Raw genomic sequence first — 17322 nt, 5'->3', positions numbered from 1 at the left:
AACCCTGCTTAATTAACACAGCACCACCCCCGTGTGGTGACATGTAACAACTTAAGCTGACCGTTTTCCTGACTGAAAAATTACATCGAGATGTCTCCTTCTCGTCCATGGACCATACTACACAATACAAGCCTACCTTTACTCTGAAGTTCCTCCATCTACCCCACAAACATAAATTAAAAAATATATATGTATATATATCTTTTTTGTTTGGTTCTGTGGCCACAAGATAAATTGTACGAGATTTTTGCATCTATCGGTAAAAGGAGAAGTGTGTGCCGTTGGTTATCACCTTCATGCGGGTTTCATAAGGTGTAGGTGTGTGGGTGTTGTCCAATCATGGCCGCCGCTAGCTAATTGTATTAACAGGAAATGATCAGAACCCGACTCATAATCCATGGATATGTCTCGTAATCTGATATTTCTGTGAGTCTGGCTTGCATTCAGGTACAGAACAATTTTTGCACCTCTGACCTGTAACATTTTGTGAGGTGCAGGATACAATCGTCTTATCGATCTTTGCCAAATAAAATATCTCTTGGATGCATTCTCTTATCACATGGTTTAAATTGCCGGAACCATTCATTTTGGGCACAGAGAGAATAATTCCTTATTAAAAACTCGGACTTTTTATTATTATTTTTTGCACAATTGCCGAAACGCGTAAATAAGCAGCATGTGGCTGTGACGAGGAGGAGGGGCTGGGGAAGGTTGTTGCCTGTGGTGGCATTGCATCCAAACTGAATGTCAGAGAGAAAAGTGAGCACACCAATTGTTTCATGGAAATTTAAGCGTGAACTTCCTTCTGAGGGGTGCAAAACCTTCGAGACATGTGCCATGATTGTTTATCCACAATAGAGAAAATTTTTTTTTTTTTTTTTAACCACTTGTCCGATCTATTGATAGGTAACCTTAAACATCGATATGTAACCAAACAGTCCTTTCGGAGAGACATTGTGAGAGTGTGAGATTTGTCGGGATTGAAAGACATGTTCCACGTGTTGGACCAGTTTGTGATTTTACCCAAATCTGCAGAGAGCGAAGAAGCTGCGACTTGCCGGTCTGAGGGATGACAGATGGCAGAGGGTGGAGTCATCAGCAAAGAGATAAAGAAGATTTTTCCAGAGAGTTGGTGAGATCATTTATGAAAACCAGAAAAAAAAACGGGGCCCAGAATGCTGCCTTCAGGAACTCCAGCCTGACAGGAAGAGGGGATTCAAGAACTCCATTTTGGGCCACATGTTGACTGCGACAGGAGAGCAAGTCTGCGAGCCATGAGAGGAGATGGCCTTGGATACCATTGGAAGAGTTTCGTGAGCAAGGCAGGGTGCCAGACCATGTCAAAAGCACGTGATATGTCTCGGGATATGGCTCTGATTTCATGTCGGGCATGGAGTACCTCCATCCATTTTGGGGAGAGCAGAAGCAGCATATCCAGGGCAGAGTGACCTGGTCTGAAACCAAATTGATGATGGAAAATCAAGCCATTGGAGAAGAGGAAGGATTTAATGTCTGAAGCGATGATGGATTCCATAACCTTGCTGATGATTGGGAAAAGGGTGATTGGTCTGTAGTTGCAGGGATCTGTTTTTGCACATTTTTTATGCAGGGCAGTAATGTTTGCTGATTTCCAAGCAGATGGCAGATGACCTTGAGCAAATGAAAGGGTGAATAGAACAGAGAGAGGGTGAGCAAGAGCAGAGGAGCAGGTTTTTAGGACATGTAGGCGGATGCCATCTGGACTGGTTGCAGAATCTGAGGCGAGGTTTGACAGCAAGCTCTCCACTTTGTCAGAAGAAAAGGACACAGAGTCCCGGGACAGTTGGGTGCGACTGGGTAAGGTGGGTACAGAAAGCGATGGGTTTCGGACACAAGATTTTGATGCAAACACCGAGTTTAGGCATTCAGCCTTCTCATGTGTGGTCTCAGCAGTGCAGCCATTTGAGGTAAGGGAGGGGATGGAGGGGGAATACACACCAGAAACAGATTTGATAAGATGCCACTAGGATTTGGAGGAGGGAGAGAGGTTTAAGAGTTCAGACTTGAGATGAGAAAGGTGTTGTTTTCTGGCTCTCCTGAGGGTAGATACACACTTGTTCCGAACTTTGTGGAAGGAACTGAGATTACCCTCAGTTGGGTTTGCTTTCCATGAGGAAAAGGCAAGTTGTTTCAGGACAACTGCCTCGCCACAAGCTTCAGTAAACCATGGGTGGGAGGAAGGGTAGGACAACTGAAGACAAGAGGGGATAAATCTGTGTATGAGGGAGAGCAAGTTTCTTTGAAATAATTCCCAGGATGAGTTGATGTTGGAGAAAGTAGCGATGGGAGACCAGTCTCGAAGTTTGATGGCTGCTTGGAGACCCTGCCTGTTGGCCTGAGTGAAATGCCAGACTCGACGGCACTCAGGTGGTTCTCTGATAACAGCCAGAGATGTCCACTTTGACAAGCACGTGGTCAGATGAACCGATTGGAGTGGAAGAAGAACAGATATTTTCAGGGAAATTTGTCAAAATCAGATCAAGAAGAGATAGAGTACTGTTGGTTGAGACCCGGGTGGGGAAGTTGACCGATTGCGTCAGTCCCAATGAGTCGCAGAAGTCTTTTGCTCAAGTGCCATGACAAGTGAGAGAGGTGCCCACACCCAGCCAACTGGCATTGAAGTCGGCACATATGAGGAAGAGAGAGTTCGGATGAGAGGAAAGAAGTTGGTCCATGTTTTCGGATAGTGAGGTGTAAATTGAGTCATCAGTGTTTGGTGGACGGTTCAGTGCACATATAAACATGAGAAGGGAGTGGAGGGGAAGCCGTAATCAGAGGTATTCCTGTGGGTGTGGGTGTGTAAGGGCAGTGCATGGAGAGTGAGAAATATAGTCTTTGATGAAGAGAGCAACTCCTCCACCAGGACGAGGCTCAGGTCTGTTATACCGGAGGAGGGAGTAACCAGGGAGAGATACTCGAGAGTCAGAGACGTCTTGAGGGAGGAAAGTTTCTGTTAGGCAGATTATGTTTGGTTTGTCAGTGGCAACCTGTATGGATAGATCTGTAAGATTTGAGTGAAGGCCCTGGATATTTGAGGTCCACACTGTTCAGGAAGAGGGAGGGGAGGAGGCTTTGGGTGCAGGGGATGGGATGGGAGGAGGAGGGTAGGACGAGGGAGGAGGGGGTGGGAGGTAAGGAGAGTTGCTGAAGAGCTCGGGGAGGGGGGCGGATCTGGAGGAGAAAAGGCTTTGTGGTGCTGGGTTGAGATGCAGTGGGGAGTAACAAGAGAGGAGGCAGAAGGCAGTTAATGATTTGAGGAGGTGGAGTGATGAGATGGAGGTGAGAGGGTAGGGGAAAGAGGCAGCTTTGTGGATGAGAGGAGGGGGGCAACGTTGAGAGGGGTGAGTGAGGGGGTGAACGGTGGGACAAGTGTGAGTGGGGAGAGTTGAGGGAGAAAGGTGAGGCGGGGAGTTTTTGAGAAAGGTGAGAGGGAAGCTTGGAGGGAGAAGAGTGTGATGGTTGCTTTGAGAGGGAGGGGGGAGAGGGGTGAATTTGCACTGAAATTGGAAAAAAAGAATGGTTGATGGAAAGCGAACATTCATGGCTAACTGGGTTTTTTTAATGTTTCGGTCGGAAATGCGATTAAAGACATTTCTTGAGGGATGCAATAAAGGCGAATTCTGAGAATGGAGAGAAGAAACGTTGTAACAGTTGGATTTGTTTTTTAGACAAGGTATGAAGGAAAGGTTGAATTGAGAGCAGTCTTTTGAAATAGAAATAGTTGTGAATTATGATTCAGTAAAGAGTACCATACGTGTCAAAGAGGAAGATGAAGCATGATAGGTCGTTTTTATTATTATTATTATTATTATTATTATTATTATTATTATTATTTGAGAGAATTTTCATTCGATTAGGTAACGGAAAGGTTGAAGAAAAAATCGTGAGGTGAATGGTGAATTTGAATCGGTAAACACAGAGGGTGGAAACAGATAATGTGGTTACGGGAGAAGCACGTGGTTATGGGAGGGGTGTCGTCAAAAGTGCATTTATTTTTATATATTTTTTTTTTAAAATAAGGATTGTGTAACATTTGGAAAAGGAAAGGTTGAAGTGAAATCGTGGAGGTGTAAGGTGAATTTGGAATGGTAAACGTGGAGTGAAGCTGATGGGTCAATGAAATGTATCAGGAAGATGGTAGAGAGAGATACGTGGTTACAGGAGGTGTATCGTTGGGAAGGATACAAGGGAAATTATTATTTTTTGATGGATTTTTGAAGATTAGATAAGATTTGGGAATGGAAGGTGTTGGAATAAATTATGAAGGTAATGCTAGAGTGGGTCAGCTCCTGTAGAAGAAAGATGGTGTGCCTGCAGAGGGAAGAAGAAGAAGAAGAAGAAGAAGAAGAAGAAGGATCAGCATTCGTGTGTGTGGAGTGTTGTTGGTTTTTTACTTGACGAAATGTACGATTTTGTCAAGTATGTTGGTCGGTTCAGTTTATGAGTTTGTTTCTTGACGAAATCTACGATTTTGTCAAGTATGTTGGTCGGTTCAGTTTGTGAGTTTGTTTGTGTGTACGTCTTGCTCTACAGGTCGCATTTCGAGTCGGAATGTCATGGAACTTCACCAATGGACTTATTGGCCACCAGAATAGAACCCTATAACTTTTGGCATGTCAAGGTCAGGAAAAATTCCTGAAAATCGCGAAAATCCATATCTTTTAGCATGGGCCGATTTTCAAAAATTAATGTCTCCGCCAAATCTTAATGGATTCCTTTCAAATTTGAAACACGGACGTAGGAGGAGAGTATCTTTGACTGGATTAAAAATTGGTCACATCCGTTACGGATTACGGAGGTGACAGGTATTTTAATTTAACATGGTAAGTGCGATCTACGGTTTTTCATGGTAGTCATGATCACTTATGAATCATAATGCCACCAAATATTCAGAAAAATTACCATTCACAGTGAACAATTTAACGGAATTTAAAACGAATCTCCTCGGCCTCTAATATTACACAATCCTCTCGTCGCAGATCTGAACCTCGGGGTTCAGATCTATGGGGTTCAGATCTATTCTCTCATATTGCAATTCTAGAAAAAAACCTATGAGTAGGCATCGCATAATACGCACGCAATACGCACATGAAGTCAGCAATACAAGCCACACTGGGCCTGCTTTTTTTTTTTTGTTTGTTTGTTTTTTAGAATTCAAGACAAGAAAAAGAGTGTTTAGTTGGGAGGGAGTAGATGAGAATAATTGGGAAAGTCGGGAAAATTAGAATTGAAGGTAATAGGGAGAGAATATAAATAAAAACCATCATACACCTGGAGGGGAAGGATGGGTTGGCCTCAAGGAACCTGGTAAGACAGGTTGACAAAAACTCACAAAATAGCACGATTTTTGAAACAGAACCGAACTAGGAACACACACAAAGCATGTTGGTGAAGAAATGAACAGTTAAAATGGGACAAATAACGACCGGAAACTTAACTTTGAGAAGGGCGGCGGAGAACCCTGAGAGAACTGCCGACGCTCCAAACCCAGAACCGGAAGTCAAACCAAACCACTTGAACCAGAACCAGATGACATAATTGAAACTAAGCTAAAACCTTTAAAGAACATCTTTTAAAGTGCTGAACCTATGGATCAAAACGTTAAGTATATCATCAACTACCCATAGGGATACAAGGGTGATAATTTAAATGTCATCAATCACGTGGTTTGGCAGCCATATTGGATTGAACGATAACCTTAAAATATTCCTCCTTGAACCGCCTAATCGATTGATGCGGAGTTTGACAGATAAAGTTTGAAAATATTTTCGTATTCATCTTCATTAACGCAATTTGGCCTTGGTGTGCACAAAGGTGTTCGTTAAATATCCTAATAATTGATAAATAACGCAACAGAGAATGTTAATGTATGTGCCATAATAGTCCGGGAGCTAACAGAGATTTGTACTACATCTCGAGTACAAAAGGTTTGAGAGCTAAAGTCATTAGATGGTGGGGTGGGGACCTCCAAATGGGCATTCTTAAGTTTTCCAATTGGTGCATTACATAGGGGGGCGCTGCTTAAAGTAGCCGCCAAAATCCGTTTAAATTACATTTTGAGTACATAAATCAAACTGGTGCCAAGAGTTTAATTTTAGCACTGTGATTACCGATATGTAATTCCTAAGTGACGGATTTGGTGCAAAACACATTTAAGAACGGCCTAAAGGGGGCGCCACTGTCACGTTTAAATCACATTTTGAGGACATTATTGAAACTTTGTAGAAATAATCTTTAGACCATCCTGATGAAGGATCAGTAATTCTTAAGTGACGATTTTGGTGCTAAACCCATTTAAGAACGGCCTAAAAAGGGCACTATTTTTAGCACATTTAAAACGCATCTCAAGTACATCAACGAAAAGTTGTGGAAATATTCTTTTGACCTTCATACTAAAAGGATCACTTGTTTTTAAGTGATAATTTTGGTGCAAAACCCATTTAAGAAGGTGTCAGATGCAAATACCGGTTTTCGTGATGTTAAGATCAATACAAAGCAGGTGAAACAAAGGTCATTTCTTACCGAGTAGCCCTCTGGCTCTGGGGCAGCATGCTCGAGTTACCACATGTCTGAGCACTTGGTCTAGAGGAATATTGGTTTTCCAATGTAGCAGAACATTGTCACTTTCATGGTTGTGACAGTATTACTGGATTATTTTGAATACGTTGCCTGATATAGCTGAAATACTGCTAAGTCGGGCGTTGAAATGTAATCAGTCAGTTAATCATATCGGATACATGTATTCACAACTAAACCAGTGACGTGTAAAATTCCATTAGACATAAAGCTTTTCATTACATTCTGAATTAAGGCAAATTCTGATAAATTATGGTTAAAATCCTATTTATGTTCTCTGCTAACATCATAAGACCATCTATACTTTTAAGACATGAAAGATTTAAAACATATAGAATGCATTGAAATTTGAATCTGATAGAATAGAAGAACAAAGAAACTATCAATTTTAACTTTTCTATCAATTACTTATATTTCAACAACAAAATCAAGTGTGACATGTAGATATGGCACCGATACATGGGAGGAGCACGAGTGATCAGTAAAAGTATTTGGACCTTGTCATTTTCCTGACACGTTCAGTGCATGTGGAACAAGCATCGTGAAAAATGAAAAAATAAACAGTTTTTCTACTTTAGGCAAGAAGACGTGCATCCACCAAGTAGCTGCCGTTGTAAAACACTTGTATTGAATTACATGTTGCAAAAGAACACTTACATGAATATATTTGAAGTCATTCTGCTCTTTGGAAACAAAATTTTTGTCATGTATCAATTATTTTGATGTCCATATCCATATCATGCTAAATTTTAAAATGATATCAGTGTATCCCTAAATCTTACGCGACAAAACATTAAAACTGCTGATTAGTCATACGCATACCACAGCCAGGCAAAAATGATATTCCTATACTGTGAAGACTTCCACAATTATGAGTTCACTCGTAGTTATTATTATTTGTGTAATTATGCCTCAGTCTGCCTGTCTGTTACAAGATTCTAGTTATCCTCATCAGAACTGTTATCTTCATATGATGATGCTATTTCTATGTCCTCCTCATCTTCCTCGTCCATTGCTTCTAATTCCTCTGTCTCTGGGATCAGGCTTTCGGGGAGTTGAACCCCTTCGAACCAAACTGGTTTGTAATGGTCATCAACTAACTGCCAGCCATTTTCTTCAGTGGGATGCTGCTCTATATGATTTTGATCTGCTCTTGCCCACATGTTGGCAACAAAGGCAGCACGCTTAATGTGAGTATTGAGCTCATCTTCGCAAGGTGGTAGTCCACTTGCATCCACGCCCCTTAAATTTGCTAGTAGGTTTTTTGCATTTCCTTTTGGTCCGTATGCTTTCATGAAATTGTAGTACCTACACTCATTCAGGCTGGTGTTTGTGGTATCCTTAGCTCCACATATTGCAGCTTTGAACCTCTGAAGGGCTACTCTCATGCTAGAATCTGTAGTATTTGTTGCCATCACTCTGAAAGAATTCTGGTAGTCAGGTTGTTTTTCCAGTGTTTTGAAAGGTCTGACCTTCCCTTTTCTGACAAACGCTGACGTATAATCTGATCCCGTGAAAGCATGGAAAGTCAGCAATGCAGCACAAAGGTCTGATCCCAGCTCATTACAAATTGCAGTTATGCTGACGTAACGACGGTTGTTCTTTGAAGCTGTTCCAATATCCATCCACAATGTTGACAGATTTATGGCAATGGTACAATAATATTACTGCAACATCTGTGTCAGATGCCCTGACCACTATATTTCCATGCTCATAATCAGCTGATAAGGAATGCAGACAAATCTTTGTATCAGCCTCTTCATGGTTGTTCCTTAATCCATCCACCGTGTCTCGCTGTTTTACACCCTCTTTCACCTGGAAATGATAGCATTCCCACGGGACATCCAGGAAAACTTCACGATCCCCAAAAATGCTTGCATATGAAGAATCCTGCCATTCATTGGCAATAGATATAGGTAGCTGCTTTTTGAAGGACCTGGACTTCAGGGCATCATTTAGATGTCTTGGTACTCGTCTCTGCTCTGGCCCTGTGATGACGAAAGTTCTGTTGTCGGATCCCCGCCTGTCCCTCTCCGTATCCTTAATTGAAGGCTGCGGATATATAATCATCAAAGACTATGTGTATGCGCTTGGCTGACGATGTTAAACTCTGGTTAAGAATAGTTCTGGCTAACCCTCCGTATGTGGGTGGCAAATTTGGTGGCAAGCTATGCAAAAGGAACTGGCCATCTATGATGCAAGCACTGACTTTATCTGGCCTCTCTTCAATATCTTTTACTTTACTTTCCAAGACATGAACGAGAGCACTTTTATCGGTCTTTACCATTACTTCGTCAGGACTGGCCATTGACAAAGGTACTGAAGTTAATGGGTACTGGAGAATATGCTGCAAGTAAAGTCTCTTCTTGATGGTCAGCACAAGGAGATGGCCCATCAGATCACGTGATCCTTTAAGGGCAGCAATTTTTGTGTTCCTAGTGCGACGATTGGTTGCACATCCAGCTACAAATGTTTTCACATTTTCCTTCTTTATTGGGCTTTCAAACTTGTTTGGATCATTCTCGCAAGATTTGATGAATTCCTTGTGTCTGGCTTTTCATTTGGTTGGTACATTCAGGAGGTTTTCTCAGACTTCTTCATCAGTACCTTTCCTTGTGCTTATATTGTACAATATCTGTGAAGCATTATGGGTTTCAAATGGATTGCTCGTGTCCAAGATTTGTTTGGTGATTTTCCAAAGATCCTCATTGTTCCGTTGAATTCGTCTTGGCCTTAGTTCAGCAGTGACATCTTCTTTGCTGACCAATCCTGTCATTTCTTGCAGCAGACTAATAAACGATGCCCGGGTAGCCTTTAGCCGAGATGTGGCGTCAGCATTGATGGTTTGCTCCAGTGTTAAATCAACAGGAATTCTGCTGAAATCATGTTCTGTCCTTCGCACTGTAAATGCACCCTGGGTACGTATCTCTCTGAGGCCGGGATGCATGTCATCAATATTCAACAAGTCCAGTTGGTATTTTGTTAACCAGCTCGAATCGTTGATGTGGGCTGTGGCAAAGAACAGGTCAATGATCGGTGTCAGTGTGAAGACAAAGAGTTCAATGTTATTTGTACGGATAGCTCTTTCAAGCTGGTGAAATACTTTTATGTACTCGACATACATCATCCAGAACTGGGCAGTGTATCCGTGGGCTCCTGAAAGTGTTGCATTGGTGAATTCAGAATAACCTTTAGCACAATTCTCAAAAAGATCTGTACTCATCACAAGCTCAAGCCCATGTTCTCCAGTATTGGTATTGGTTTCCACTGAAGATATCAGGGAGTGAAGCTCTTCTTTAAAATCACACATCTCCAGAAATGCCTTGAAATGCAGACTTTCAAAGGCAAGGGCAAGTAGAGGATGGAGCCTCTCCTCTTGGAGAGGATGGTTAAAGTGTTTTCCAGTGAGGAATCCATTCAAAGAACCTGGGGCAAGGACCCCAGTATCTGTAAGCATGCTAGTTCCTCCTGATTCTGCTATGAGCTTTCCAAGTGCCTTGAAGAATGCCATTTCTATATGGAAAGCACCCATCATGATGAATATCTTGTCAAATGTTGGGGATTCTCTAGCTTGGATCTGCATAGCTGGTTTTGCTGCATTAAGGTTATAAGTAACCAGTCCATAATCTTGATTGCATTCTTCAGCACACTTCTGGGTTGTCTGAAAGGTTTTCGCACTACCGACAAGCTGGTGATAGGCTCCTTAAGGTTTGGCATGTATCTCACTTCCTGTTTTTGGTAGCTCATCCTTGTAGAAGATGGCATTGAAGCCAACCCACATGGGATAAACATCAGTCTCAAACGCGTGGCACATCATCCATATGAGGTCAAGACGCCTTGCCCCAATTGCCACGTCTGGTAGGTTAAATACGGATGTGTTCTTGTAGCTGAAGACTGTCATTTTGGGTACACTGAAATACGGAGCAAGAGGAGTGTCAGTGACAGTGAGAGACCTCTTCTTATGGACAGCTTTCTTTGCTCCTGGTATTGGCTTTCTAACTGGCATTGGTGTTTCATTAAGCCTGGTGTTGGCTTAGTGGTTAGGGTGGTGGCTTGGGATCCCAGGATCCTGAGTTCAAGCCCCGTTGGCTGCTGAATTAACACCAGGGGGTTGACTCAGCCTGTCATCCATCTGAGGTCGGCAAAGTGAGTACCAGTGTACTGGTCCCGGTGTATTCCCCGGTTAGAATAGGTGTACCATATCCCTGTGTGTCGTAAGAGGCGACCAGGGTTGGCGTCAGGAAGGGCATCCGGCCATAAAAAACATGCCTCAAGAAAAAGCCCAACCCCTGCACAGCAGGGAAAAATGGCTGTAAAAACGGTCTTTTTTTTATTGGTGTTTCATTAATCTGTCGAATGCTGGTACTATCACATGGCAAGTTTTGATACAGAATTCCCATCGTATCATGAAGTGTGTTGCTCCCCGACAACGTTTGGGTCATTTCATCAAAATTGTCAAACGCAAGTCCCATCAGAAGTCCTGGCAAAGTGTTCTCAGGGCAAGCTTCTTTTCTCTCTTGGATCGCTTCAGTGGTAGCTGTTTCAAGTTTCTCCAAGCAAGAATAGTTAAGACAATGACCAAGCCTATTCAGAACTTGAACAAGTTTCTTGCTACCAGTGATAGATCTGATAGCCATACCCAGAGTGACATGTTTTGCTAGTTTTGCGTGGCCTCTTTGAACAACAAACAATGCATCCTGACTTGGTGAATCAATTCGACATTTTATCTGCTTTCCACATTGGTCAGATATTTTGCCTCTGTACAGAACTTTGAAGAAGTTCATCACGGGTTGGGGTACAATTGTGTCTCCGTCTCTGACATCATCTAGTGTTGAATTTTCTGGTACGTCTTAATGGGGAGCATTTAACAGCTGCTTTCGCAAAATAAGTGCTGCTTGTTTGAGGAGTCGTTCCTCAGACTGTGCGTAGTCATAAGCCACTCGTACGGAATCATCAGCAATTTCTGCGTTGTACAGAATGCTGCCCAATTTCTTACCTGCTGGACTCTGCATCTTGAGTTTGGACCCAAATTTATTTCTCAGGTTTCACAAAAGACTTTGCTTATGCATAGGGGACTCATCAGCAGATGAACAAAAGTCCAAATAACGTTGATAAACAGATGTCAACAGTTCTGCACGTTTGTCAACAATTACAGACTTTTCAACACATTCATGGATATGTCTAATTGCAACTGTCTTTTTCTGTGGAATGTCATCAGTATTAGAATTTCTACTGGCTGCAGGTAAGAATGCGCTCTTGCATGAGTGATGATACTTAGCTTCTTTTGCAACCAGGTCTACACCAACGACCTTGGAAAGGATAGCGTCATCCTGAAATTGCTCAGCGGCCTCTTGAATTTTATGTCCAGCCTCAAATGTCTCACACGAACCTAACAGTTCGATAGCTCCACCTTTTTTCGTCTTCCTCTTTGAATTGCAGGAAGTATTCCATATGACGAGGGTTCAGCTTCGTCATCTGCCCTTGCGTATCTAATAGTTTAATACCTGTAGCAAATGTTGGTTCCTGAGTATGCCAATGTTACTTCCTTCTTCACAAGAATTTGACCATAATTGATATTTGAACCCTTCTTAAATGGGTTTTGCACCAAAGGGGTCATTTAAAAACTACTGATCCTGCATTAGAAAGGTCAAAGGAATATTTTCACAAAGTTCCATTGATGTATACTGAACAAAAATATAAATGCACCAACCTAAATATCTAAGTCAAGATTGCCATTATGGGAAAATGGTCAAACCGATGATATGTTTGAGCAATGGTTCCTTTGTTTTGCTCAAGACAGATGTTCCCATTGAAATTGACCACTCTGAGTGTGTGGACTCACACGTTGAGTAATCCTTCCCATGAGCACCATGGGGCTTGACAGAGTGATGGTCAGTGAGCGTGACCAGGACACAAACACTCCCTATAGCTTGCCCTATAAAAGGCCTCCCCAAAATGTGGACTGGTGCCAAATGTCAACATGCCACAGATGTCACAAATCTTGAGGAAGCGCGCCATTGGCATGCTGAATGCTGGGACGTCAGTACAGGCCGTTGCAGCACACTTCAATGTCCACCACTCCACCATTAGCCGCCTGAGAACGCGCCTCAGAGAGACTGGAAGCACCGTGAACCGCCCACATGCCCGGCGACCACGTGTGACCACCGCCGGTCAGGATCGTCACATGAGGCTGCAACATCTCCGGGATCGACTCCGACCGGCCACGAGGACTGCCGATGAGACTGTCGGGCTGCATAACAGGCGCATTTCAGCCCAGACGGTGCGTAACCGCTTGAGGGAGGCCAACCTCCGAGTCCGCCGACCACACCGGGGACTCGACCTCACTGCAGTCCGGCGTCAGACCCGACTGAACTGGGCTAATGTTCACTTGCGCTGGACCCTCGCACGATGGAGGAGAGTGCTGTTCACCGATGAGTCGCGGTTCCAGCTGTATCGGGCTGATGGCGGACTCCGCGTCTGGCGTCGGGCTGGGGAGCACTACACTGACGCCAATGTCCTTCGTCGGGTGTCACACGGTGGTGCCAGTGTTATGGTGTGGGCAGGCATATGCCATGGAGAGCGCGCTCTGCTTCATTTCATTGAAGGCAACTTGAACGGGCAGCGGTACAGGGACGAGATACTCAGACCCATCATCGTGCCGTTTGTGTGCCTTCACTATGTGACGTTTCAGCACGACAATGCTTGCCCCCATGTTGCCAGGATCTGCATGGACTTCCTCGGTGAGGAGGACATTGATGTCCTCGACTGGCCTCCATATTCTCCCGACATGTCGCCCATCGAGCACCTTTGGGACGTTCTTGATCGACGCGTACGACAACGTTACGCAGTCCCAGAGAACGTCCGCCAGCTCCGTGTGGCTCTCCAGGAGGAATGGGAAAACATCCCTCAGGCCACCATCGATAATCTGGTGATGTCCATGCGCCGGAGATGCACCGCTCTGCGCGACGCCAACGGTGAACACACCCGCTACTGACTGTGTGAACTCTGACAGTGACACCTCGGTTGTGTCGGCTGTTGTAGCGCAAAGACTGTCGTCAGAATTCTCAAGGAACTCTTTGAAATTTAATGCTCAATTGTCATGGATTCTATAACCAAATTGTTGTGAAGATTTAGTATTAATGAGTTCGAGGTAAAATAGTAACAATCGCTTGGTGCGTTTATATTTTTGCGCTTGGTGCGTTTATATTTTGTTCAGTATACTTGAGATGTGTTTTAAATGTGATAAAAATAGCGCCCTCATTAGGCCGTTCTTAAATGGGTTTTGCACCAAAATCTTCACTTAAGAATTACTGATCCTTCATCAGGGTGGTCTGGAGATTATTTCTACAAAGTTTCAATAATGTACTCAAAATGTGATTTAAACGTGACAGTGGCGCCCCCTTTAGGCCGTTCTTAAATATGTTTTGCACCAAATCCGTCACTTAAGAATTACATATCAGTAATCACAGTGCCAAAATTAAACTCTTGGCATCAGTTTGATTCATGTACTCAAAATGTAATTTAAACGAATTTTGGCAGCTACTTTAAGCAGCGTTCCCTACATAATGCATCAATTGGAAAACTTAAGAATGCCCATTCGGAGGTCCCCATCCCACCATCTAATGACTTTAGCTCTCAAACCTTTTGTACTCGAGATGTAGTGCAAATCTCTGTTAGCTCCTGTATTATAATAGAATGTGTGGATGATACAGTTATATGGGTCATAAAAGTAGCATGTTCAGTTAACGATGGTATTCAGAATGAGCACACTGTGCAAGACTATGTGCTCCACCGATTGCTGTTCTCGTTGATCAAGCAGCAAGCTGCTCAGTTCACGAAAAGCTGCTTATATTGGTGATGTGGGTTCGATCGTTACATCGTTTTCATATCTGGTGTCTGTAGTCAGGTGTGAATGCCAAAGATCGACCAGGACTATTAAAAAAAAGAATACAAGGTTTCAGAAGTACAGTAATTAGTCAGTTATTTGAAAATTGTTATCGAAAGCACATGTCAGGGTATCTCTGGGAAATAGAGTTGTAATTTGAAGCAACAGCATATTGGTATGAACCCTTGCAAGTTCCCAAACATGGCTAGGTCAATATATGCATGTACTTGGCATTCAGCCCATAAACCCTTGCTTCCTCTAATGATACACAAGTGCCACATGCTGTCAAAATGGGAGTGGTGCTGAGATACACTTTGACCCAAACATTAATCCACACAAAACACTGTACAAAGCTTGCACTAAAATAATTATTGTAATCAAAGGAAGATGTGCGTTCAGGCGAAGCATTGTATCACAATGTACTGCTCCTCAGATGGGACAGAATGTATGTATGAATTCCTCAGCAAATTTTCAGATTTCAAAGTAATTCGTATTCATGTTCAGAAAATGCCATTACTTTGTGCCTCCTGCTCACCGAAGGAAGATGAATTTCTTGCACTGCCGGAGAGTACCCTTCAGCAATTGCTGGCCAGTGAGGACCTTCGGGTGGCGGAAGAGATACAAGTACTGAGTGCTGCTCTACGTTGGCTGGATTATTCTCCGGCAACTCGTCGTTCACGTATAACGAGCCTCCTTGTCCACATTAGACTTCCACTCCTTTCTCCCACTCGCACTGCCCGCCTTGTTCAGGGTGTGCCTCATTGAAATTTGCATTGCATCAGACTGAGGAGCCAGTGGTTAGCCAACTGTGCTTCTGTTTATCAAATTGAAAAATTGTTTGATGTTATTTCAGCATCATTCGGTTCTTGTTCCTGCAGATGTATCGGACCTGAGTTTGCGTGTAGCTTTACAGGTTCTTCTTGCGGATTTTTTGAGGAAGGGACCTGGCAGAAGAGTGTTTGAGGGACGAGGAAGGGCTGGCGATTGTCGGCCTGCTTTTTCCTGTTCCTTGCTCTCAAATTCTATTTCTGAACCCCGTCGCAAAGCGAGAAAGATGGTGTACGCTGTGGGTGAGTGCTGTGTACATGCAACTGGTGTCGTAAATCATGTGTGTACATTTTGTTTAATTATAATGCCATATTATCATACAAAGTTCCATGTATTTGTGTTTATTTTGGCATCTTAAAAATGTAAATCTTTAATTTCAGTTGGGTTAGTTCCAGTTTAAGACGGGTACTTCCACCGCAGGGCTCAATTTATTACCTCCTGCAACCCGTCGTTCCCCAAAGGAGATTGTTTTCAGCCCTATCTGTCTATCTCTGTTTATCTGTTTGTCTGGTTGTGTGCAGGATATATGAAAAAGTTGTGGACGGATTCGGGTGAAATTTGGTGGTGTGGGTTGGGTGTGTGACAATGACATAGTCATTATATTTTGGTGAGGATCCGGATCTGAAAATTTTTTAAAGTGATTTTTTTCCAACATTGAGAGATAGGGCTAAACCGATTACACTGAACAACACAATTTTTTACTGGAGATGTGTAAAGTGATTTAGACTAATTTGGGTACGCTGATTTCAAAAATCATAACCGTTTTGCTGTATCACGTCAGGATTTTCAGTAACAGAAATATTCCCATTGCCTAGAAGTCAGGATTTCAATGAAATTTACAAAAATTCATTTATTTCATCATGAATGCTTCAAAATTATAGAAATTACAGAAAAACTCCACTAGAATGTAATTAAAATGCTTTAGGCATTTGGCTTTGCGTTTGTGCTGCTCTGTGTCAGTTTCACGATGCAGGAACCAGCAGAAATCGCCCATCATGTTCGGGTTGTGCCGCCCTTGGTAACGCGTCTCCATGAGTGAAATCTCTTGGTGGAATCGCTCGCCGTGCTCGTCCGAGACTGCTCCCAAGTTGTCAGGGAAGAAGTTCAGGTGCTGGTGTAGGAAATGGATTTTCAGGGACATCCTGGAGCCAAGTTTCCTGAAGGACTCCAGCAGCTGCTGCACTATTTCTTCATAGTTGTCCGCACGCTCGTTCCCCAAGAAGTTGTCCGTCACAGCTTTGAAGCTCCTCCACGCTGCCAGCTCTTTGGGGTTTAGAGTTGTCGGAAAAGTTTCGTCCTTCATAATCTGTCGGATTTGCGGTCCAACAAAGACACCAGCCTTGATCTTGGCCTCCGACAAGGTGTTGCCAAACTTTTCCTTGAGGTATAAAAACCCACGCCCATTCAGATCCATTGCCCGTACAAAACTTTTCATCAAGCCGAGCTTTATGTGGAGTGGTGGAAAGAAAACCTTGGCTGGGTCGACAAGGGTGAGTGACATGCTTCACGTTGTGTCGACCAGGTACATGCTCTTTTCGCTCTTCCCAATCTTTCTTCGTCCAGTGATTCTTGTCGTCTCTGCTATCCCAGAGACAAAGGAAGCACATGTATTTTGTGTAGCCTGACTGCAGCCCTAACAACAGCGCCACCACTTTCAAGTCTCCGCAGATGTGCCAGTTGAAGTCATTGTACTTGATTGAATCAAGCAGCTGCCGCATAGTCTCATAGGTCTCTGTCATGCCGAACGCGTGAGCCAGTGGGACTGATGGTTTCTCGTTGCCATTGTGGAGCAAAACAGCCTTCAAGCTGTTCTTCCCCGAGTCGATGAAGAGGCGCCAGTCTGCAGGATCGTGATCACACCCAAGTTCTTTCAACAGACCGTTGATGTCACTGCAGAATGTCATCGTGTCTTCCATCTCAAAGAACTCAGCCATGTCTCTGTGACGTGCTCTGAACAAGGATATCTTGGTGTTAGGTTCAAGTAGATTCCACTG

General features: G+C 43.4%; 1 protein-coding gene and 1 pseudogene across 4 annotated transcripts in view; one reads left to right on the top strand and one right to left on the bottom strand.

Moving 5' to 3' along the window:
• IPP (intracisternal A particle-promoted polypeptide) overlaps positions 1-17322 on the top strand; it is an 87082-nt gene that overhangs the window by 46018 nt on the left and 23742 nt on the right. For all 4 annotated transcript variants that reach the window (XM_085886095.1, XM_085886094.1, XM_085886092.1 and 1 more), the window contains exons 4-5: positions 15041-15251; positions 15379-15570. In XM_085886095.1, the coding sequence (XP_085742221.1) occupies positions 15041-15251; positions 15379-15570 (403 nt within the window). The remainder of the gene's footprint in view (positions 1-15040; positions 15252-15378; positions 15571-17322) is intronic.
• Positions 7490-14781, bottom strand: LOC147025267 (uncharacterized; annotated as a pseudogene).

The sequence above is a fragment of the Eptatretus burgeri genome, chromosome 6 (genome assembly GCF_056783735.1).
Source record: "Eptatretus burgeri isolate ZD-2024b chromosome 6, Ebu_testis_v1, whole genome shotgun sequence".
Lineage (NCBI taxonomy): Eukaryota > Metazoa > Chordata > Myxini > Myxiniformes > Myxinidae > Eptatretus > Eptatretus burgeri.
The sequence above is the reverse complement of the archived record's forward strand: the minus strand, read 5'-3'. Positions and strand labels throughout refer to the sequence as shown.